Below are 24,518 nucleotides of genomic sequence, written 5' to 3'. Positions count from 1 at the left end.
ATTTTAATTCAGATCTCCTGACTCCAAACCCTTTTGGACTAATGCAAGCAGCTTCTCATCTAGAATAAATCAAAAAACAATTTCAATGTATTCTGACAATACCAAAATAGAAACCTTCTGGATTTCACTAGCAGAATGTCGGAGTGGGGAGGGACTTCAGATACCTTTCTCACTCTGCCACTTACAACTACTCTTAGGCAAATCACTTTCCCTTTCCGGGCATCAGTTTCCTCATCTGTAAAAAGTACTAGAAGGCTTCTGAGGTCTCTCTCAGCTCAGGATCTAGGACCCCATGATCATCCTGTAGAACCAAAATCTCCTCCATGGAATCTCTGAGAAATACTTGAATACCTCCAGTGGCAGGGAGCTCACCACCTAACGAGACAGTCCATTGACTTTGGGACAGCTCTGAGTGTTAGGAAGCTTTGCCCAACACCTGGTTCTGCCTTCCAGGCCCATGAAGAACAAGGCCGGCATCTCCTCCACACGACCACCCTTCAAGGGCCTGAAGACAGCTTGGATCCATGCCGAGTCTCCAGACAGAATGTCAGTGGCATAGTTTCCAGTCTCCTGCCTCTATATACTCGTCAGTCTGTCGGTGTTCTTCCTAAAAGTATTACTCTGAATGGACTCAAATTCTCAAGATGCAGGATGATAAGGAAAGAGAAGAATAGAACTCTCAGCTCCATCATTCTGGACTCTTGTTCCTTTTAATACAGCCTAAGATCAAATTCATTCACCAGACTGCCTGTATGATCAATAAACCGTTGACTTATACTGAATTTGTGGTCCACTAAGACTCCCATCTCTCTCTCTCTCTCTCAGCAATCAAATGGAGGTTAAGTGACTTGCCCAGGGTCACATAGCTAGCAAGTGTCTAAGACTGAATTTGAACCCAGGTCCTCCTGATTCCAGGGTCATTGCTCTAGCCACTGCACCACCTAGCCACCCCATCTCCCATCTCTTTTTCACAAGAATGCTGTCTACCCTTTCCTCCCCACCATGTACCTGGGCTGGAATCAAAGCATTCTTTGAATCCAACCAGAATGGGATTGATAAATGCCCCTGTGACAGGACCTGTATAGTGTCAGTTTACAATAAGATGGTTGAGACCTTGTAGCCAAATCTCCCTTACATCCCTGCTCTCATCATCTGTTTATAACATCTTTATGGCACTAACTGCCCCCATAACATTGTTTCACCTAAAGTCCTATTTTCTTGAAACCAGCTAATGCTTGGAAGTCTCTCTCCCTTCCCCACACGGCCACATGGCAAGAACCAGATGTCCTCAGCTTTACTTTCCTCACCAGTCTCTAACCATTTCACAGTTGCCAAAAAAGGTTAAGTATCAGTTACCCAATTAACAAGCCCTCCCTGGCCTGGCTTGGCCTTCCTCCCCCTTCCAAGCCCCAGCGCCAGCTACCATCTCTGTCCAGGCAGAGGGACCAGTAGCCCAAGACCTACCCAGCCATCACAATGAAGAAATCCAGCCGATTCCAGGTGTCCCCCAAGTAACACTTCCTGCCGAAAATCCCCAGGGCCACCATCTTCAGCACCATCTCCATGGCAAAGAAGATGAAGATGAAGTCGTCGAATACCTGCAGGGTGACAGGTGACAGGGAGGAGACAATCAGGGGAGAGGCGTGAGTGAAGGTCAGAGCAGCCTCAGCCCAGGAGATGGGGTGGGAAGCCCCAGGAGGGGAGCCAGGGCCAACCACAGCAGCCCTCTGCCTGCTTGGGCTCCTGGCCTCTGCTTTCCTCACTCTGCAGGGGAAGGCAGCAATCCCTGACTCCAGGATTCTGCAGGGCTCAGGTCAGTGTGCCTGGGGTCCATGCTTCTGCCTGGAACATCCCCTGCCCCTATTCCCTGCCCATCCTGGGCCCTGGCACCGTGCTCATCAGGCCTGCACACCATGCCTGGCTCCCGGGGTCCTGCATTCCCATCTACAAGACTGTAACTTCCTTGAGGGCAGGGAGCAGGTCACTTCTCATCTTTGTATATCCCCAGTAAGAACCCCAGGCTCCTGAAGAGCTGGGGAGGAGGCAGTGACATTGAGTGGCCTCTACATCTAGCCCCTTACAGATCACGTCTCTGATTCTACCTATGTGACCTTGGATAAGTCACTTAACTGTTCTGGGCCTCAGTTTCTCCAATTGTAAAGTGAGAAGATCACCTCTGAAGTCCCTTCCAGCTCCAGAGCTAAGGTCCCATTATTGTCGCATCATTCCAGTACACAGCATGGGTCTGTGCACACAGTAGGTGCTTAATAACTGTTGAATTGAATTGAACAGTTTGTTTCCTGCTAGAAAGGAGACAGATTTTCTTAATCGCTTAATCTGTCCCCTTCTTCTGACCTCCCATCTAGCATAGGCATGCTGTTGTTCAGTTGTTTTCAGTCACGTCCAACTCTTCATGACCCCATTTGGGGTTTTCTTGGCAAAGATACTAGAATGGTTTGCCATTTCCTTCTGCAGCTCATTTTACAGATGAGGAAACTGAGGCAAACAGGGTTCAGTGACTTGCACAGGGTCACCCAGTTTGTAAGTATCTGAGGTCAAATTTGAACTCAGGTCTTCCTGACTCCAGGCCACTGGGCCACCAAGCTGCCCTTAAGCACAGGCTTAGGGCTCTTTAAATATAAGTGGGTGATGAGGAAGTGGGCTTATCTCCCACCCTAGCCTCCCCCCCCATAAGGCCTGTTGCCCTGCGTAGGTGGGACACCCATGCTTTGCCCTGGTTCTGTGGACCAGCATCTAGTGATCAAGCAGGCCTGGGAGGCCAACTTTACCTGCAGGATCTTGCAGCGATCAGACAGACAGTCCATGTCCTCACATGGCTGGTACATGCCCAGGGTAACGCAGTTGAGAAGGATCACCAGCATGCTGACACACTCGAACCACGTGCAGAGGGCGCAACGTCAAGGAAGACACAGACAGAATGGACCCTTGGACATTACAGAGTCCTCTCCCCCATGCCCAGGGCTTAGGAGCCCTCCTACCCCATCCCACCCCCAGTCTAAATACTTATTCAGCCCCTATCCCTTGGATTAGGACCACTGAAAGTGGAAAACAACCGGGCAGAAATTCGGTTTAGACAAGCATCTTACAGCACATACCAAAATGAGCTCCACATGGAGACGTGACCTAAGGATAAAAAGTTATATCATAAAAATTAGAGGAGAACAAAAACAGGACCTATTCACAATGATAGAAAATAAGCAATAAAGTTGATCCTAAAAGACAAGGGAGACAGTTTTAACTACACATAATTAAAGACCTTTCCAAGAACAGAATCAAAGCAGATAGAATCAAAAAAATGTTGGGGGGAAAAAAACCCTTTGCATCAAATCTCACAGATAAAAGACTGATATTCAAGAAATGCAGGGAGTTGATATAAATACATGTGCCATGGAGCCATGCTCTAATACAGAAAGTGTCAAAGGATATGAATGCTTTTCAAAAGAACTAGAAATTATAAACGATTGTATGAAAACATTTCAGAGACCTAATAAGGAGAAAATAGCAATGGAAAAGGCTTTGTGCCTCAGGGGATCACGGGCTCCAAAGGACAGATGGGCCTTCGAGATCACCTAGGCCCACCTCCTCCTTTTACAAATGGGGAAAAAGGAAGACCAGAGAGGGCAAATGACTGGCCCCAAGCCACAGGGTACCAAGTACTGCTGTTCAGTCATTTCAGTTGCGTCCGACTCTCCGTGACCCCGTCTGGGCTTTGCTTGGCAGAGATACCGGAGTGGCTTGCCATTTTCTTCTCCAGCTCATTTTACAGATGAGGAAACTGAGGCAAACAGGGTGATGGGTCACATAATCATTAAGTGTGTGAGGCCAGATTTGAACTCAAGTCTTCCTGACTCCAGGCCTGCGACTCTATCCACTGAGCCACCTAGCTTCCCACAGTAGTAAGTAGGACCACAGATTTCAAGACAGAAAGGACCTTCAAGGATAACTATCCCAATCCCTCCATTTTACAGATAAGGAGGGTAAAGCCCAGAGAGGCAAAGGCCTAAGGCCACACGGTCATGGAGACAGGATTTGAACCCAAGACCTCTGACTCTAGAGCTCTTCTCAATGCATAAAGGTGGGACTTGAAACTGGGCTTCTGGCTCTTCCCACTGCCCTGAGTGCAGCTAATGCCGCAGGGCCCATCCCTAGGCACACATTTTGGAGGCCCACAGTACCAGTTGGTGCCATCCATCTCCCTCCATAGACACGTCCTTGGCCTGGGGCACATGGGGGAGGCCACTTGGCATTCAGGGCATCTGGGCTTTGGGCTCCTCCACGGACTCGCGGCCTGCATTAGTCGGCTGCTTCCCCATCTGTAACGTGGAGATAAGCCCTGCACGAGAGAGCCCTCCCTTACGGTCCTCTCCAGCCCTAGTGCTCTCTGTGGAGCCCTGACCGCTGCAGGGCCCAGGAATCCTCCACGCCTTGCCCTGCTCTGCGAGGGCAGAGGCAGCAAAGCCACAATCCTGGTCAGACCCCACCAGGAGCCTCGGATTCAGTGAGGGGGACAAGAGGAGCGAATGGCTCCAGAGGGGGTGAACCTAGATTCCAGGTCACTGGCTGAATTCCATCTTGCCCCCTGCCTCTAGGTCCCTTCCAACTCTACAACGCATGAGCCTAAGACATGGAGACCATTTCATGCACAGCCAGGAGGGCATTGGGACTGAGTGAAGACAGCTCTGGCCTCGGGGGAGAAAAGGCCTAGCTCTAAAATCCTGGATCTACCATGCTGTGAGATCTTGGTCAAGTCACCTTCGTTCCTCTGAGTTCTGGTTTCTTATTTTAAAAAATGGTAGCGACAATGCCGATAAATGTTGACAATAAATAATGCCCACCTCGTGGTAGTGATTGACTTCTAAAGGAGGTAATGGGAATGAAAAGGAGATGTCAGTAAGTCCTTCTCTCCCTCCCTCCCTCTCTCTCTCTCTCTCTCTCTCTCTCTCTCCTCTCTCTCTCTCTCTCTCTCTCCCTCTCCCTCTTTCTCTCTCTCTCTCTCTCTCCTCTCTCTCTCTCTCTCTCTCTCTCTCTCTCTCTCTCTCTCTCTCTCTCTCTCTCTCTCTCTCTCTCTCTCTCTCTCTCTCTCTCTCTCTCCTCTCCCTCCCTCCCTCCTCCTCTCTCTCTCCCTCTCTCTCTCTCTCTCCCTCTCTCCCTTTCTCTCCCTCCCTCTCTCTCTGTCACTCTCTCTCTCTCTCTCTCTCTCTCTCTCTCTCTCTCTCTCTCTCTCTCTTTCTCTCTCTCTCCCTCTCCACCTCAGTCTTTGCATCCCTCTGTGTCAATCTCTCACTTCCTCCCTGCCTCAGTCTCCCTCCATCCCTTTGTTTCCCTCTGTCTCTGGGCCCCTCAATTCCAGCCTCCCCAGCCCTCCCTCATTTCTCTTTTTCTGCTTGGTTTGAAAGCATCACCAAAGTCAAAAGCAGCTCAAAGGCACCACAGGCTAGGGCCCGCTAATCGCCAGCCCTGGGCTACAGGGGCGGGGACAGGTGAGGGCCAAGGAGAATGAGCCCGGCCTGCCTTGCTGGGTAATGAGCAGCGAGTGCGGTGTGGGAGGAGGGAAGCAGTGGCTGGCCCCGAGCTCCCTCCAAGCCTGTCTTCTGCAGTTCTGTCCCTGCCAGCCTCAGGCGCCCCCTCTCTTTCTCTGTTTTCCCATAAGCACTAATTCCCCCCTCCCCTCCAATGCTGGACACTATTTGCTTCAGTATTCCACAGCCAGGAGCTAATTAAACACAGTATAAACATTTGCTTTTATGACGCAGGGAAGACTAGTGCCTTAACTTTGCCAAAAGCCTTCCCTGGACTGGACTGGGCTGGATTCCATCTTGCAGATAGAGAGGACCATGGGATAGCAGGACAGCTATTGCTACCAGTGATTGGCCAAAGAAGCCCTCCCTCTACCCAAAAAGTCAGCTAAGGACTTGTCTCAAATGGAGGTCAATTCAATCAAATTAGTCCACAATCATTTATTAAGCACCTACTGTGTGTCAGGCACTGTGCTAAGCACTAGGGACACAAGGACAAAAGTTAAACATAGATTCATATGCATATATTCAATGGAGACCACAATAAGCATTGATTAAACACCTGTTGAATGCAGGGCACTGTTGCTCCAGCTGGGATAGAAGGGCAGTTTAGCTAAGACCTAGCCTCATGGTGGGAAATGAGATCCAGGCAGATAATTACAGAGATAATTATAACAAGCACCATGGAGAAGTTGAGGGAGGCTGGTGTTAATCGAAGGAATCAGGGAAGGCTTCCTGGAGAAGGCAGCATTGGAGCTGGGCTTTAAAGGATGCATGAGAGTCTAAAGGGAAAGGGAGAGAGGGCAACACGCAAGGCCAGGGGAGCAATGTCTGAGCCAAGTCGGACCCTTTCCCCTGGATGCCAGGCCACTCAACAGCTCCAAGACAAGGAAACCCATATGGAAAAGTAGAATCAGGGCCAGGGAGTCTGAACCTCTCCTTTTACAGATGAGGAAACTGAGGAACAAAGTTAGGGTTAGAGAAGCTAAATCACTTGCCCAGGGCCACATAGCTAGCAAATGCCTGAGGTGGGATTTGAACTCAGGTCCTCTAGCTAGGTGGCATGGTGGGTAGTGTGCCCCACCTGGAGTCAGGAAGACTCATCTTCCTGAGTTTAAATCCAGCCTCAGACACTAGCTGTGTGACCCTGGGCAAGTCACTTACCTCTGTTTGCCTCAGTTTCCTCATCTGTAAAATGAGCTGGAGAAGGAAATGGCAAACCACTCCAGTATCTTTGCCAAGAAAATCCCAAATGAGGTCATGAAGAAGAATTGGATGTGACTGAACAACAACAAAAACTCTAACTCCAGAGATAACGTCCCAGCCCTCCTGGCTCCTGGGACCCCTAGACTTGCCCACTCAGCCCCCATGATGACATGTTCTATTCTATGACATTCTCATCTCTAAGGCTCTAACCAGCTCTGATATTCTCCGGTCTGTAGCTTAAGGTCCCTGCCTGCTCTGACATTCTCTGTTCTCCCAACTCTGACATTCTAGGATTCAGAGCTCTGGGGATGACGCAGTTGCAATTTCTCAGCACCATGTGCTGTCCATAAGAATGGGTCTGACTGCCACGCAGAGAAGAAGCCCTCAGCCACTTAGGATTTAGAACTGGGAAGGGGCGTAAGGCATTGAGCATCAGAACTGAGAGGGGGGTCAGAGGCCACCAAAGTCCAATGCCCTCCTTCTGCAGAGGAGGAAACTCAGGCAGGCCTTCAGTGTGCAGCTGGATGCCTCATGGGAAGGATTCCTTCACTAGGTTGGGAAGATGGCCCGGGATGACTTTGAGGGCCCCTTTCAACTCCAGAGTTGCTGGTTTCTCTGTTCTCTGGAGGAATGTCACATCTGACTTCAAGGTTTCTAGAAAGATCTCAGAGCCTCAACCCAGGACTGTCTCATGCTTATTTGTTCTATTTGTTCTCAGGTCAGAGATGGAATGGATCTTAGAGAGCATCTAGGGCCCCTCACCCCATTTTACAGATTGGGAAACTGAGGCATAGAGAGGGGAAATCACTTACCCAAGGTCACAAGGTAGGCCAGTGGCAGAACTGGGATGGTAACTCAGGCCTTCCTGACTCCCGTTCGAGTCTGATTTCCCATGCCAGCCCACACCCAGTGATTTCTGCTTTCACCCCAATTACCATTATCAGAGGATATCTCCTTTCTGTCACTCATACTTCCTAAGTCCTTCATATACAACAGAGTGCCATGGCAGCCTGATAGACTCAGGCTCATGTCTCAACCTCTGCCCTCGCTGTTTGTGTGACCCTGGGCAAGTCACAGCAGTTTTCAATGCCCTAAATGACTCGCTATAAGTTGTAAAGAAGGTGCCAGTCTTCATTGGCAAAGAGAGTTTACTCATTTGGGAGGATCCAGGTCAGCCTCTGTCCCTCTCCCCATCTTTGATTTACATCCTAACAACAGCTGCCCATTGTAAGGTCTGCAAAACACTTCCCTGAGTTTGGTGGTACAAGTAGTATTAACCCCACTTTACAGAGGATGAAACTGAGGCCCAAAGATAGAAAGGGACTTGCTCAAGGTCACACTGCTGGTTAGTGGCAGACCTTGGACTTGAGCCCAGGTTTCTGAAGTTCAGAGCTAGAGCTAAGGAAGGAGGGAGGGAGGAGGGAAGGAAGAAAGGAGGGAAGGAGGAAGGGAGGGAGGGAGGGGAAGGGAGGGAGGATGGAAGAAGGAAACGAAGGAGGAAAAGAGGGAAGGGGGAAGGGAGGGAGGGAGGGAAGGAGGAAAGGAAGAAAGGAAGGAAGGGAGGAAGGAAGGGAGGGAGGAGGGGGAGGAGGGAAGGAGGAAAAGAGGGAAGGAGGAAGGGATGGAGGGAGGAGGGAGGAGGGACGGAGGAAAGGAGGGAAGGAGGAAAAGAGGGAAGGAGGAAGGGAGGAAGGGAGGAGGGAAGGAGAAAAGGAGGGAAGGAGGAAAGGAGGGAAGGAGAAAGGGAGGGAGGGAGAGAGAAGGGAGGGAGGATGGAAGAAGGAAAGGAAGGAGGAAAAGAGGGAAGGGGGAAGCGAGGGAGGAAAGGAGGAAGGGAAGATAAAAATATAAGGAACCATGCAATACACTGGGAATGCAAACAAAATAGAGCCCGCTTCCACTCTCCCGGAGGGTACAACGTGTCACCACAAGAACGTATAAGCTAATCTGAGAAGGGAAAATGCACCAGCAACTAGAGGGTCAGGAAGGGCTTCCTGTAGGAGGTGGCATTGGAACTTGGCTCTTCAGGAAGCTCTGGGTTCTGAGGGCTAGAAGAGGTCCAAGAACACAGTCTAGGTGCTGTCGGCAGCCCATGGGAAGGTACACAGGTGGGAGATAGGAGGCTGAGCTCACCAACAACCAGCAGGACTCATTTGGCAGAAACACAGGTTGGGGCAAGTAAAGTCAATTGAGCTGGGAAAGGTGATCTTGCAAGCCTCTCTCAGGCCTCATGGTTTAGCAGCTTGGGATCTGATGACACCACCTGAGAATAAATCCTCCCCTTGTGTTTTAAAAGGTCCCATGATCTGGAGTTTCCTGAGGGGGTCCCTGAACCTCCTGTTCCCATCCATACATCCCTACCCCCAGCCATGGTGGGCCCTGGTCACCCAGGATCCACAGGCCTCCTCCTGCCCCATTTCCAGGTTCTCCTCTCCCCTACCTTCAGATTTCCTCCCTGCTTCTTGGATTAACTGCCACCCACCCCCATAATCTCCCACTCCTTCACTTTGTCCCTTCCCGTTCAGCCTCTTTCCTCCTCCCCAGCTAGTCACAAGCCAGTGATTAATTGTGAAAGCTGCCAAAGCCCTTTGCAGAATCTGCATCAGGCAGACACTAGTTTCATTATTAATTAACTTCTCTGAAGTTCAAACATTCTAATTACAAATGAACTTTCTCCTTCTTACCTCTTTTCCCCCTCCCTTCTCTCTCTGTCTCTCTGTCCCTCTGTCTCTCTCTCTCTCTCTCCCCCTCTTCTATGTCTCTTCCTCTCTCTATGTCTCCCTCTCTTTCACTTTGTCTGTCTCTTTGTCACTTTTCACTGTCTCTGTCTGTTTCCCTCTGTCTCCCTCTCTCTCTGTCTCTGTCTCTTTCACCTCTCTCTCTCTCTCTCTCTCTCTCTCTCTCTCTCTCTCTCTTCTCTCTCTCTCTCTCTCTCTCTCTCCCTCTGTCTCTGTGTGTGTCTGTCTCTCTGTCTCTGTCTCTCTTCTCTCTCTGTCAGTCTCTGTCTCCCTTTCCTCTTCTCTTTCTCTTCTCTCCTCTTGCCCTTTCTCTCTCCTCTGCCTCATTCTTTCTCCTCTTCTTTTTTTCCATACTTTCCCCCATTCCCTTTGTGTTCCCCTCCTGTCTCTCTCATTACCAGCACGGGGGTCATTTCAGAAACATCCACTGGCTCTGGAGGGTCAGATCACCCACTGATCAGAGCAAAGAGCAGCATCAACCCCCAAGAAGCCGAGAGGACATTGTGTACAATTCTGCCAGTTCCTACCCAACCTACTTCCATGGAATAGAGGCCTGACAACTGACTGGCGCTCTAGGACTTGTACATTCAAGGGAGAGATGAGATTTCCTCACAGCCCTGAGAGCAATTTGAACTAATGCAATCTTGGAGCAAGAAGGAAGAAGTGTCACATCTGGGAAGTTTCCAAAAGACACAGAACCTCCAAGAGAACACTCAGAGAAGGCCCCTCCTGGGGCTTAATAAGCAGAATTGGAAAGTATTGGTGGCATCAGAACAACAAACAGAAAAAACCCAAAGGAAAAGCGGAAGGCCAGGCTGCTGGGAGAGGGTGGTGGGGACAGAGAAAAGGATCAAGGACTAAGGTTAGTCCCTGGGTTTCTGCAAGCTTCTCAGAACAGCCCCCCTGGCTGAGGTCATCCATGAGGTTCCCTCTTCAGAGGGAAGTTCTCAAAAGGTGGCTGCTGTTTCCCCAACTTCCCCTCTCTGTACCTGTCTGATAACATGCACTGGGATGTGCCCTGTCCGGAATTTTGCGCCCACGTTTTTCACTGAGAGTATTTTTTTGCCTACCCCTGCCCTAGGGGGGAGGCAGAAGCCAAAGCATAAGATGTGGCCCCATTTCCTCAAGTTGTTGATGGGGAAGGGAAGACAGGACACACTCGTGTAAAAAGTTTGTTTTTTGTAATTAGCTCACAGTTCACAAGCAAGCAGTCAATGTCCCCAGGGCCCAGTGAGTGGGACAGACAGTCAGTCCTGAGTTCTGAGTACGAGAGAAAGATGACTGGGGACTGGTGGCCAGAGGTGGCTTCCTGGAAGAGGTAAGCCTGACACAGGGTCCTGAAGGTTGAGGAAATCTGGATGAGAGCTTGGCTGTGGGCTGGAATGATGACTTTTCCTACAGGAGTTCTGCTCATCCAGTTTTCCTGAGACCTTTTCAAACCCTTCTGAACCCTTTCTGGGTCCAAATCATGGTTCTGCCACCTACTGCTTGTCACTCCCCACACCCCTCGGTTTCCTCATCTGTACAACATGGGGATTTGAATAGATGACCCTGAGGGTCCCTTCTAGAGCTAAATCCTATGATCTATACGGCCAAAGGGAGCCAACCTCCTAGAGACACGGGTGGGGAGGGGGATGCCTTTAAAGTACGTGAGAATTAACGTAGATAAGGAGCTGGCCTGAGATCCAGGAAGACCTGAGTTCAAATGCTGCTGCTCTCTTTTGTGTGTCAAAAAACATGAAACAACATGAGTCACTTGGCTATTGGGTAACAATGTAACAAATTATGGAAGGTGAATATAATGCAATCTTATTGTTCACAAGGAATAACAAAAGGGATGGTGGCAGAAAAACATGGGAAGATTTGTACGAACTGATGCAGAGTGAAATGAGCAGAAGCAGGAAAAGTTTCTACAACAACAACATGACTCTGAAAGACTTAGGAGTTCTGTTCAATGCAATGAGCAATCACACCGCAGACAAGCACCAACGAGGCACGTGGCTGACCCAGAGACGTCAACAGCTGACCTGGCTAATGCTGGAGCTCTCTCCTCCCCAGATCCCTGCCCCGCTCCTTCCTGGGCTCCATCTTCCCCAGGACCCTGTTTGCTCCCAACTAACCCAAGACAAATGGGGTCATATTAATAAAGATGGTGACTCTGACAAGAATTCACATTTCTGTAGTGCTTTATTGTGATAAAAGGCTTTCCTCACAACCACTATGCAAAGTAGGGTAGTGCACAGATTATCAGTCCCACTGAAGATGAGGAAACTGAGGCCCAGAGATGGCAGGTGACAGGAATGTTTGAGCAGAGCCTAGAATCCAGATCTTGTGAAACTCAGACCAAAACCCTTCTCCCCAGTCTCCTGCCTGCTGGGCATCTCTGCCTACACAGACCATAGGTCTCTCAAACCCTAGTGCAGCTAGGTGGCACTGTAGTGGATAGAGCGCCAGGCCTGGAGCCAAGATGACTCATCTTCATGAGTTCAAATCCAGCCTCAGGAACTCACTAGCTGTGTGACCCTGGAAAAGTCACTTCACCTTGTTTGCCTCAGTTTCCTCATCTGTAAAATGAGCTGGAGAAGGAAGTGACAAATCGCTTCAGTAACTTTGCCAAGAATAAACCCCAAATAGGGCCACAAAGCGTTAGACATGACTGAAATGACTGAATAACAACAAACTGTCAGACTCAACCTGTTAGAAAGGAGCACAGAGCCTTTCCCATCAGCCAGCCCCTTCTCCAAACTCCCCTGTTTCTGTTGAGGGTGCAGCCATTCTTTGAGTCATCTGGGACTGAAACCTCAGGAGTAACACTGGGCTCTTCCTTCCCCTCCTACATCCAACGGGTTTTCCTGGGTCATGGCTCTTGCCTTCCCAGTGTCTCTCACGACCGTACCCTCCTCTCCACTGGCACGGCCACCATCCTAGTCCAGGGCCTCATCCCCTCTCACCTTGACGGCTGCCATCACCTTCTCCTTGGTCTCCCTGCCTCCAGTCTCTCCTCCCTCCAATCCATCCCCCCCACAGCTAGCTGCACAGGCCACCCCCCTGCTCATGAGGTCTGGGGTTCTCTATTGCCTCTAAGGTGGTAATTAATACTACTCATGGTCTGACTCAAACCTACCCATTCCCTTTCACACACCATTTTGTTGTTCAGCCATCTCAGTCATGTGTGACTCTTCGGGGTTTTCTTGGCATGGTTCACCACCTCCTTCTCTATCCCACACTCTACCTTCCAGTGAAACTGCTCTACTAACCTGACATCCCATCTCCCACTTCCCTGCCTTTGCACAGCGGCATGCACTCCCTCTTCATGTCTGCATCTTAAAATATTTAGAAGCTTTTCAGGGTCTGCTCAGGGGCCACCTCCTACTACAGGAAGTCTTTCCTTTCCCTCCTAGTTGTCAGTACTCTTACCATCCTCCAATTACACTTAATAATTTATTTGTGTAAATGTTTTATCAACATTAATAGAAAACAAACTTCTTGAAGGCTGGGACTACATTTTTGCTTTCCTTTTTTATCCCTTGAACTTAGTACAGCACCTGGCACATAGTAGGTACCTTAATTTAGCTCTGTAAGCTGAATTAAACTGTACACCCCTGCTGCCTCTTAGTGGCTGATAACAGTTCATTATAATTAGAGCTAACAAGGGGCAGCTAGGTGGCACAGTGGATAGAGCACAAGCCCTGGACTCAGGAGGAGCCAAGTTCATAAACCTGCCTCAGGCCAAACACTTGACACTTACTAGCTGTGTGACTCTGGGCAAGTCACTTACCTGCAACTGCCTTAAAAAAACTGTTTTAAATAAAGTAAATAATTAGAGCTAACATTCATATAGACCTTCATGGTTTGCAATGTGCTTTTCACATTACATCATTTGATTCTTAGGATATACTTATCCTCATTTTACAAATGAGGAGACTAAGGCTGGAAGAGGTTAAGGGACTTGTCCAGGGTCCTGAGGCAGGATTTTAACTCAGGTGTTCCTGACTCCAAGCCCAATATATACATGTAATCTCCTTCTCTGATGATTCAATAAGCTATCCTTCCCACGTTAATTCAATTTAATTAAACTAACATGTATTAAGCACCTACTAGGTGCCAGGCAATGAGGACATTAAGAAAAAACAGGGACATCTGAGGCAAGAGATTGAAAAGTAACTTATGGGAAGAGTAAGGAGGTCAGTTTGACCACTTACGGCACGTCAAGGGAAAAGAGAGAAATAAAGCTGGAAAGACTGGCCTCAGTCAGAGCTTAGAGCTTTCACAGGTTAGCACTTCCAGGTAACATATGTGTTTATGCAAAGGCCTTCTAGAGACCCCAACTTATCCAAGAAGGAATAAATCCAAGGGAATTTTCAGCAGCGGCAGCAGCAGCCCTTAGAGCCAAACACAGCTGCTGACTCCAAGACTGAGAAGGACCCAAGTGGCTAGAGCCATGGGATCGGTGAGTCGTAAGCTGCCTCCCTGCTGTATACACCCCAGCTGTACCCTATGCCTGCTGCTTCCAGTGATCTTCTCAGGGTTCAAAGACAAATATCCTTCCTGAAGTTGAGAAAGGTGGTGTTTCTGTTTGAAGCTGGGATGTTGGAGGGAAACATAATCCTGGGGAGAAACAAACATCCCTCCCTGCTCCAGTTCCTGAAATGTCCCCCCACAGTGCCTATTTAGGGTTTAGGGGCTCTAAATATTGGAAGGAACCTCATATCCCAGACCTAAAGCTGGAATCCATTCTACTACATTCATGGTCATCCATCTGGTGTCTGAAGACCTCTAGTAAACAGGAAGCTCACTACTTTCCAAGGCAGCCAATACAATTGCTGGACAGCTCCTCTTATACTGAGCCAAAATGGGCCTCTCTGCAGCTTCTACTTTTTCTCCTTAATAAAGGCTTAATAACCACTGAATGGGCACTGCCTCAGTCAAACAGACCTGTTAAAGACCTCAGCTTGAAAAGGCCAAGATCCCTCACTGCATCCTGGGCCATCTCCAGTCGTCTTGACCCACATCTGGTCACTGGACCCAGATGATTCCAGAGGAGAAAGTGAGGCTGATGACTTTGCACACTCCCTCCCCCACTTGAACCAATTCACTTGCAAGTCATGGCATCACCTCCCTGATGGTATGGTCCTCTTCAGAACAAATGATAAATAGCAACCTTTTCTCCTGGTTTTGTACTCAGGGTCCAAGCAGAGAAAAGCTAATCCCTCTTCTGACTAACAGCCTTTCAGGCACTTGAAGAGGATGATGATCATCTCATCACCATCATCACCATCATCATCATCATCACACACTCACAGCAGTCCATTTCCTCTTTTGGACAGGTCTAATTCATAGGAAGTTCTTCATTCTATTGGGCCCAAATCTGCCTCTTTGCAACTTTCCACCACTGTCTTCTGGGGCCAAGGAGAACAATCCTGGTCCCTTTTGCAAATGGGGGCCCTTTCAATATTTACAGTCACAACTCTTATGCTTCTCCCCAAGCCTTCTCATCTCCATGCTAACCAGCCCTAGTTCCTTCAGTTGATCCTGGCATGGGCTAATCTCAAGTCCCGTGCTCCCCACCCCCAGTTAGTCTGACCTCAGATTGGGAGACTCTGGGCCAGGGAGGGGCATCCAGGCTCCTTACTAGATATGGTCCTTTGACCAAGTCACTTTCCTTTGTGAGCCTCAGTTTCCTTTTCTATAAAGTAAACGAGGATCTGATGACCTCTGAGGTCCCTTCCAGCTCTAAATCCGTGAGCTTGTCCCTGTGCCAGCTTCATGGTGTGTTCACAGGTGCTTGTCTACAGGGGTGTGCTGGTAAATGTTTAACAACCAGCTCTGTGTTTGTGTGCTTGTGTGTGTATGACAGAGAAAAAAACAGAGAGAGAGAGAGAGAGAGAGAGAGAGAGAGAGAGAGAGAGAGAGAGCGCTACACTTTTAACATTTTTTTCATCACCTTCTTAAATCTAGACAATCAAAAATACAATCAATCATACCCTGGATACTCTGTGTGTGTATGTGTGTGTGTGTGTGTGTGTATGGAGATCAAGGGATGCTGGACACTATGATTAGGCTTGTTGTGGTACAACAGCTGTGAATCATGTCAGGGACTAGCTTGTAGTTCCTAGTTATGAGACAGAGAGACAGACAGACAGACAGACAGATAGGCAGACAGAGAATGCCTGGGAAGGCAGGTACTATGCAACCTTTACAGTGAGACTCTCTCCTTACTTGTCATGAATACCACACTGTTTTTGTAATAAAAAATAAAAGATCTTGGCTTTTTGTTGGGCTGAAAGCCCCAAATGACTCACTAGCAGGCTATGCCCTGCAAGATGTGGCATCCAGGACAAAGGAGCCCCAGTCCCTCCACTGCCCCCTCCAAGGCTCTGCCTTGCTCAGACTCCATCTGGAGGCCTGGGCGCAGCCCTGAGCTCCACATCAATAAGCTGCAGTGTCCAGAGGAGGGACCATGAGGTCAGAAGGCTCAGGTGAAGAACTGGGGATATTTAGTCTGGAAAGAGAAGATTGGGTGATGAACGGTTATGTGGAAGATGATTTAGGCACCGTTGGCTCGGCCCCAGAGGCACAACCAGGGGCAATAGAAGTTAACACCAGGCAAATTCTGGGTCAATATAAAGAAAAACTTCCTAACAACCCAGAAGTGGAACAGGCTGCCCATCCCTGAAGGTGTGCAAGCAGAGACTGGATAACTGTTTGTCAGGGATCAAAGCTTTAGAGCCAGAAGGGGACTCTGAGGCTGTTTACACCAGCCTCCTATTTTCCAGATAGGGAAACATTCCCAGAGGGGGGAGGTCACTTTCTAGGGTCACATGAGTGGTAAATGGGAGCCTAGGATTTGAACCCAAGTCCTCTGTGTTCAAAATCCTACACACTTTCTAATGAATCCTACCACCTCCCTATAGGGTAGTCCTGCCCTGGTATAGTTAGGACTAGGGAGACTAATTAATAACTAACACTTTAATGCTTAAGAAGCACTTTGCATAGAGCATTTCATCTGATCTTTGCACCAACAATCCTGTGCTGTAGGTATTATTTTCCCTGATTTACAGATGAGGAAACTGAGGCTCAGAGATGAAGTGACTAGCCTAGGATCATACAGCCCATAAGTGTCAGAGGGGAGATTGGAACCCAGGACCCCTGACTCCAAATCATAGGCTCCCTCCACCCCACCCCACCCCCAACCCTGTCTTCTAAGGGCCCTTCCCCCTGCTGAAATTCTCTCAGATAGTTATTGCTTCCCAAGATCTCGCCAGCATCTGTGATCGTCATGTCACATTGCTGACTCATTCAGAGCTTACGGCGTTGAAAGACCCTGTTAAAATGCCAGGCTGCTGCCAGGGAGGGGGAGACCGTCAGGCTATTATCTGTGGTAAACACCTTAGCAGAAGCATGTTGATCAGCTGAGCTGGCCGAGAACTTGGCCCAGAGGGAATGGGGCTGGGGCCAAGAGGGACAAGACATCGCCTGGGAGCCTGGGGAGGGGGCCGAGGGCCAGGGGCTCTCAGTGGGGCTTGGGACTATTTATGGAAGATGCTGCAGTTCTTCCCATCTGCCTCTGCCCTCACCCCCTCACTAGGGCCTGGTCCTCCGGACTGTCCTTTACTCCCAAGGGACCTGAATGCACAGAGGCAGAGGCCTGGCCCCATCCCTCCCTGGGGCCTCTGCAGCCTGAGAACCCTTGTATGGAACCCAATTCAGTCCAACGCAACAAGCATTTAAGTGACTACTGTATACCAGGCATGGTGCTAGGTTCTGGGCACAGAAATACAAAAATTAAACACTCCCTCCCCTCAAGGTGCTTCCATTCTACTGGCAGAAGCAACAAGTAGCAGACAAATTGACTTGAATGATTTAGGAAGGAAATAGGAAGTGATGGGGGAGGGGAGGGCCTGGGCTGGAAGAAGGTGACATGGGGCCAAGCCTTGGGTCACTGGCTCTCCCTGTCCCTCCCCCTCGCCTCCCATCCAATGCCGTTTTCTCTTCTACATCTCTCACACCCACCCTCTCCTCTCTGTTCCCACTACCTCCTACCACCCTTGTCCAGCTGCTCATTCCCAACGCCTCGAACTGCCTCCTGTACCCAAGTGATAGGTTGGCTTTCCTTCCACAGAGATCCAGACCTGTCAGTCCTTTGCTTAAAAATCTTCAGGGGCTCCTATTGCCTTGGCTGGTGCTCAAGACCGCCAGCAGTCTGAGGCCTCGGGTTCTCCCATGAAAAGTGAAGAGGCCAGCCACTTCTGAAGCTCCTTCTCCCTTCAGGGCTACGCGCCTAGAACCCTACCTCTGCCACCTTCTCTTCACTCTTCCCTTTTCACATTCACTCATTCACATTCATTCTAGTGAAACTGAGTCACTCTGTCTCTCAATCTCCCATCTCTAGGCTTTTGCTCAAGCTGTGCCACCTGCCTACAATAGACTCTCTGCCTCCTTCTGCCTCTCCCTGACAGTGGTCAGGTCCTCCTCTAGGCACGGTCAGAAGACTTGAAGTCTGAGTTGATCGGAGTCCCATTCTTCCACAGAGAAATCATGGGGACTCTGGACAACTCACTCAAACTCTCTCAGCCTCAGTTTCCTCATCTGTAAAATGAGGCAGGGTCCCATGGCCTCTAAGGTTCTGTTCAGTTCTAAATCTACTGTCCCATGATTCTTGCACTGCCTTTCCCCCTCCCCATCCCACAGAGAGCTGTTGGGGGGTGGGGGGTCTTGGAGAGTTTAAGGGGTTGAGAGGCAGCAGGGTGTAGTGGCTACAGCACCAGCCTCGGCACAGCGGAGATCTGTGTTCAAACCCTGCCTGTTACACATACTGACTATGTGTTCGTGGACAGATCAATCCACCTCTCAATGCCCCGGCCAGCTGGCTAAGACTCCTACATTTGGTAGAGTGCATATCCTCACCAGGGGTTCCCTGCTGTAGTGACACCCTCAAGTATGGGAAAATGTGGGGGGGAGGGCTTACTATGGCTTTGGCAGCTTTTGTCACCCCTCCCTGATGAACTCTAGTATCCTCCAAGGCCACCTCTTCCAAGAAGTCTTCCCTTCCCCATCTCCTCCACCCCCACTGGACACTCTCTCCTCGATAGCCCTGGGTCCATTATCTCCTCTTTGCCTTCATCACATCGTACTTTGCCTCATCTCGTCATCTCCCCTGGTAGAGGAGAATCACTTGCCCTTTTCCTGGACCCAGTCTCTTCCTCTGTGAAATGGGGATGACACTCCCCTGGCTTCATAGCTCCCAGGGTTTCTAGAAGGGAAGAACTTAGAAGGAAACCTCAAAGTTCCACAGAAACAGGAGCTCACACCTTTGGGGTCACCTTTGTTATTAGCCTTTTGGAGAGGAAGGAGATCCTGTGTCTTTATATCTGAGGCTCTCAGCCCTGGCTAAGTGCCTCATTAATGTTCAGTTGAAACAAACTGACCACAAGCCAGCCCCGAGGGGGTCCCTGAGAGCCTGATTCCAAGTGGGGAGGCTCCCAACGCCCGGTCAGACCCAGAAAGCCCAGCCTTTGGTTTCTTTCCTTGGAAAGGCGACCAACAAGCAAAAGCTAAGGACCAGAAGCTCTGCCCAACAGCCTGGGCTCCTGAGGATGGACCCAGCTGGAGCAGAAGAGGGAGGGTACCGTCTGGGAGCCAGGGTGCCAGGGACATAACAAGGACACCCCCTGCTAGAGCTCCACAAGGAACACAAAGCACTTTCCTCACAGCCACCCGTGAGGAAGGGAAACTGAACTGTATCATTCCCATCTTACAGATGGGGCTCAAAAAGGGAAAATGACTTCTCCAAGATCACACCCTCTCCCAATCCTGAACACACCCTAGATTGTGTCTTCTTCTCCTCTCCTCCCCACCTCCTCCTCCTCCTCCTTTTCTTTTTCTCTCTGTCTCTCTCATTCTGTGTCTCTGTATACCTCTCTGTCTCTGTCTTTCTCTTTCTCCCCCAGTGCCCAGCCCCATCACACCCCTCCTCTGCTTAAGAGCCCTCAGCAGTTTCCTCATACCCACTGCATCAAATCAAGTTCCTCAGCTTAACATTCAAAACCCTCCAAAATGGGGCCCCAGTTCTCCTGAGCCAGTGTCCTCTGCCATCCCAAGCCCTGAGTTCGAATTGCCTCTCTGATGCTTACTGCCTGTGCCGTCTCTTCTACATCCTGACCTCAGTTTCCGGATACACAAAGTGCGGGGTTGGACTAGGGGATTTCTAAGAGCCTTTTGGTCTGGGAATTTTGCTGCTGTTCTCAAGCCTGAGCCCTCGGTTCCAGACCCTTGCTTTTGCCTTTCTCAGCACACTGCCTGGCACATAGTGCATACTTCATAAACGCTTGTTTATTGACACTGACTGACAGCCACACACAGGCCCACCTCCCTGGGCCTCTCCAATCTCTCCTGGCCCTTTGAGGCCCTGTTCCAACCCCACCTCCTCCAGGCCTGCGGTCCCTCTGCTCTGAGGAGGAGCTCCTCTGTGGCCCATACCCCATGCTCTGATACTAATTTGCCCCTCATTCATTCATTCATTCATTCTCTCCTTCAGTTTTGTACCTTATTGTTTTATGTCCGTGAGTGTCTCATCTCCCTGTTTAGACTTGGGTTCTTTGAGAACAAAAGCTGTCTGCCCCCTCCCTTCTACCTTTCCTGGTGCCAAGCACATGGCAGATCCCAGAGCCGCCAGTGGAAGAAACCTTAGCGGTCATCCAGGCCAACTCCCCCATTTTATAAATGGAGAAACTGAGGCCCAGAGAGGGGGAATGACTTGCTCAAGGTCACACAGCAAGCATACTCCATAAGGATCCACCATCTGCCAGGTCCTCCTCCCCCACCTTGGCCTGGAGGCCCCAGGTTTGGGGGCAAAGTCGATGAGGGGCACTTTGTAGAATGGGCGTCCCACTGGAGTCTCCCTGCTCCCCCAACAACTCCCCAGGGACAAAGAGAAGAGGCCCCATGGACACTGGAGCAGGGCCTCTGCCAGACAACCTCAGCCCGGAGCGCCCCTCGAGAAACAGGGCTGCAAGCCAGTGAGGTTTCCATGGTGACCAGTGTGCAACCAGGATGCTGGTTCACAGCTTCCCATGGTTTCAGGGGCCTGGGTTGGTGAGCAGGGGGGCTGTGTTAGCTGGCAAAGGGCAGGGGAGTATGCAGCTTTGTTTTTATTTTTACATAATTGGAAATCAGAGAGATTTCCGCATATGATTATCAGTTGTCTAAATAAAGGGGCCAAGGGGCCCAAGGAAAGGGGGAGGCCGGAGGCTCCGTTTTCTGGAGGGAAGAGAATGGGAGGGAGGGCCTCGGAGGCCCTGTGGCGTGCTGTAGAGAGCCACCCACGGTGTGGGTATGGGGTTGGGAGCGGGAAGGAGGGACAGGGAGGGAGGCATCAGACTGGGATTCCAGACGCCCGGCTTCTCCACAAAGCTCTGAGTCCATCTCACTATAGGGAACATTTTGTTGTTGAGTCATTTCAGCACGCCCAGCTCTTCCTGACCCCCTTTGGGGTTTTCATGGCAGAGACACTGCAGGGGTTTGCCATTTTCTTCTCCAGCTCATTTTACAGATGAGGAAACTGAGGCAACAGAGAGAAGTGACTTGCCCAGAGTCACACAGCTAGGAAGTGTCTGAGGCCAAATCTGAACTCATAGTTGGTGTTTATAAATGTTTACTGAATGACTGATTGCTAGATCTATGCTCTTCTTTCAGGAATAGAGAGACATAATGAAAAGAGTCAGAGGGCCTGCCTTTGAATCCTAACTCTGTTTCTTACCATCTGCAGGACCTTAGGTAAGTCACTGCAGTGTGGCCCTCAATTTCATCATCTCTAAAATAATCCCTCCTACATAATCTCTCCAGTGTCTGTAGCTCTAAATCTTATGATCCCATTTTACAGATGCATATCTTAAGGCTCATGGAGTTTACATGACTTGCCCAAGATCCTAGGATCCTAGGATTTGTTCTGTAATGGATGGTTAGAGGTTACCTGGGTCAACCCCCTCATTTTACAGCAGAGGAAACTGAGGCACAGAGAAATTAAGTGAACAGCCTAGGTAGGATTCAGAGGCAGAGCTTAGGTCATTCTTCCTTCCAGGCTGGCTTTTCTTCCACTAGGCATGCCAGGGGCTTGACAAATGCTCACTGACTGATTCTTCTCTTCCTCCCCTTCCTTTCTCCCCCCTCCTTCCTCATTCTCTTCCATGAAAGGTCACCCTGTCCAGGGATACCCAGGCAGCCTCTTTCTTTTTCTAAACTCAGTAAGGACATACCATGAGCCCAGCCTCCAGAAATGGGATACCCCTTCCGCAAGACCTCTAGAGTAGTAGGCCATGGACACTGGCTGGGGATGGCGGAGAAGGCCTAGGCAGCTGGAAGCTCTCCCCCTTGTTCAGAGCCTGGTACAGGGCCATATCCCTCACCATCCCTGGGGCCCCGCACTGAGAGGATAAGGCTGCTTCACACTACCATCAGATTCCACCCCTCTCACCATAAGGGGACTGGAAAACTGATCCCACTGAGTCAGCCCAGACAGCGCAGTCAGCCAGTGTGAAATCTCACCAGGCGGCTGCCCGCCTATCCAGCCCTGGAAAGACTCTCTTTTCTCCCCTGGCCTCTCCCACATCTAACCAAGCTTCAAGGGCCACCTCCTCCATGAAGGCTCCCTTGACTTCTGACATCACTCCCCTACACAATCAATACCAGTGGCTCCCTATGACCTCCAGGATTCAACATAAAGTCTCTGTTCGGTATTTGAAGCCCTTCCTACCTTCAGCTGTTTTTACAGCTGACTGCCCTCCGTGGACTTGACAACACAGAAATGCCACACAGCTCTTTCGCTGATGCTGCATCACCTGAATTGGGGGCTTTTCACTGGCTGTCTGCCATGCCTGGAATTCTCTTCCTCCTTGTCTGCACCTCCTGGCTTCCCTCAAGGCTCAGCTCAAATCTCACCTTTTCTTCAAGGAGCCTTTCCTGGTCCCCACTCCCCCATGTCCCCCGCCTCCCTTCCCCAGCCCTTCTTCAACTCTCTCCCCTCCTTTCCCTCTCCCTCTGAAATTACCTTCTAGTTAATAGATAGATATAGATATAGATGTAGATACAGATACAGATATAGACATAGACACAGACACAGATATGGATACAGAAAAGCTGTGGATACAGATACAGATACTGATACCGATACCGATAAATAGATACAGATATAAATATAGATATAGATATAGATATATAGACATAGACATAGACACAGGCACAGACACAAATATGGATACAGATACAACTATGGATACAGATACAGATACAAATACCGATATATAGATAGATATAGATATATAGATAGATATAGATATAGATATAGATATAGATATAGATATAGATATAGATATAGATATAGATACAGATACAGATACAGATACAGATACAGATACAGATATAGATATAGATATAGATATAGATATAGATATAGATATAGATATAGATATAGATATAGATATAGATATAGATATAGATATAGATATAGATATAGATATAGATATAGATATAGATGATATAGGTATAGATATAGATACAGACACAGACACAGACACAGACACAGACACAGATATAGATATAGATATAGATATAGATATAGATATAGATATAGATATAGATATAGATATAGATATAGATATAGATATAGATATAGATATAGATATAGATATAGATATAGATATAGGTATAGGTATAGGTATAGGTATAGGTATAGGTATAGGTATAGGTATAGGTATAGGTATAGATATAGATATAGATATAGATATAGATATAGATATAGATATAGATATAGATATAGATATAGATATAGATATAGATATAGATATAGATATAGATATAGATATGTGCTACCCTGCCTGGTTTCAGTTCTATGGAACAAAATGCCCCTTGGTTTCCAACACCAGCCCCCACCTCAGCTTTTCTGCCTCCTTTCGTATGTTGTCTCCCCCTTTAGATTGTAAGCTCCCTGAGGGCAGGGCCTGTTTTTGCCTTTATATGCATCCCCAGCACTTAGCACAGTGCCCGACACATTGAAGGTGCTTAATAAATGCTTATTGATGTGACTATTAGCCTATACTCCAGTCTCTTCCTTTCTCCTGATTTTTTAAAATTTTATTTTTTAATTCTGAACTTGACACACACCAAATAACTGTGGGAATTTCCAAATACACAGCAGAACAAAAAAGGAGGATTGCCTACGAAATTGGAAATTTACTATGTACAACTTGCTTTTCTTTTTACATATATAATAAATTTAACATCTAATTTTCAAAGCTGTGCTGCCTGCCTGTCCTTCTTTTGAGCCTTCCTTCTGTTCTCTTCTGTGAACTTAAAAAGAAGGTTTTTTTCCTCTTTTCTTTCTTTTTGAGTAAGGCATCTCTATTTCCACACCCCCACCCCCAAACACACTTCCCCACCAAAAATTTTTTAATGAAATCCTTCAAATAAACATGCATATTCAAGCAAAACAAATTTGCACATTGGCCAGGGCTAATAAATATCTGTCTTGAGTACATCACTTCTCATCATCAGTCATCTCCTCCTCCTCTGAATTCCTAGAATCCTCCAGAGAAGTGTGACGTTATGGAAAAATCAGTAGCCTTAGGAGTCGGAGCAGACCTGAGTGTGAGTCCTAGATCTGATCAGCGGGCTGACTATGAGCAAATCATTCATTCACCCCCTCTGAGCCTCAGTTTCCCCACTTGTAAAATGGGGGTGATCATCCTCGCACTGCCTACCTCACAAGGCCATTAGGAGGGAAGTGCTTTCAGAACTTCAAGATGCCCCCAAAATAGGGATTATTCATTCTCTGTGGCACCAGGTTGTGAGGAGGAAAGTGCTTTGTGATGCCCAGGAGAAGCTGTGAACGATTATTATGGCTTGGATGACACAGTTTGCACTTGATTATTCCCAGTCTCCTGTTGCTCCAGCACACTCACTCATTAATTCAACAAATATTTATTAAGCACCAACTGAGTGTAAGGTGCTGGCAGGAGGCAGGGTACAAAGATGAGTAAGACAC

The 24,518-nt window shown here is 48.8% G+C and overlaps 1 protein-coding gene and 1 long non-coding RNA gene across 2 annotated transcripts in view; one reads left to right on the top strand and one right to left on the bottom strand.

Annotated features, from left to right (window-relative positions):
- CACNA1I (calcium voltage-gated channel subunit alpha1 I) overlaps window positions 1–2,915 on the bottom strand; it is a gene marked incomplete at its 5' end in the record, with an annotated part of 153,770 nt that extends 150,855 nt beyond the window's left edge. Inside the window, 2 exon segments of the mRNA XM_020982659.2 lie at window positions 1,465–1,598; window positions 2,790–2,915. Of these exon segments, the coding sequence (XP_020838318.2) occupies window positions 1,465–1,598; window positions 2,790–2,915 (260 nt within the window).
- Window positions 2,916–9,664: 6,749 nt separating this feature from the next.
- Window positions 9,665–11,649, top strand: LOC144455782 (uncharacterized). Its single transcript, XR_013484545.1, has 2 exons — window positions 9,665–10,799; window positions 11,305–11,649. It is a non-coding gene; the product is annotated as an uncharacterized LOC144455782 (long non-coding RNA).
- Window positions 11,650–24,518: the final 12,869 nt, after the last annotated feature.

This window comes from Phascolarctos cinereus, unplaced genomic scaffold (assembly GCF_003287225.1).
Source record: "Phascolarctos cinereus isolate Bilbo 61053 unplaced genomic scaffold, phaCin_HiC Scaffold_1;HRSCAF=81, whole genome shotgun sequence".
In the NCBI taxonomy this organism is placed as follows: Eukaryota; Metazoa; Chordata; class Mammalia; order Diprotodontia; family Phascolarctidae; genus Phascolarctos; species Phascolarctos cinereus.
The sequence above is the reverse complement of the archived record's forward strand: the minus strand, read 5'-3'. Positions and strand labels throughout refer to the sequence as shown.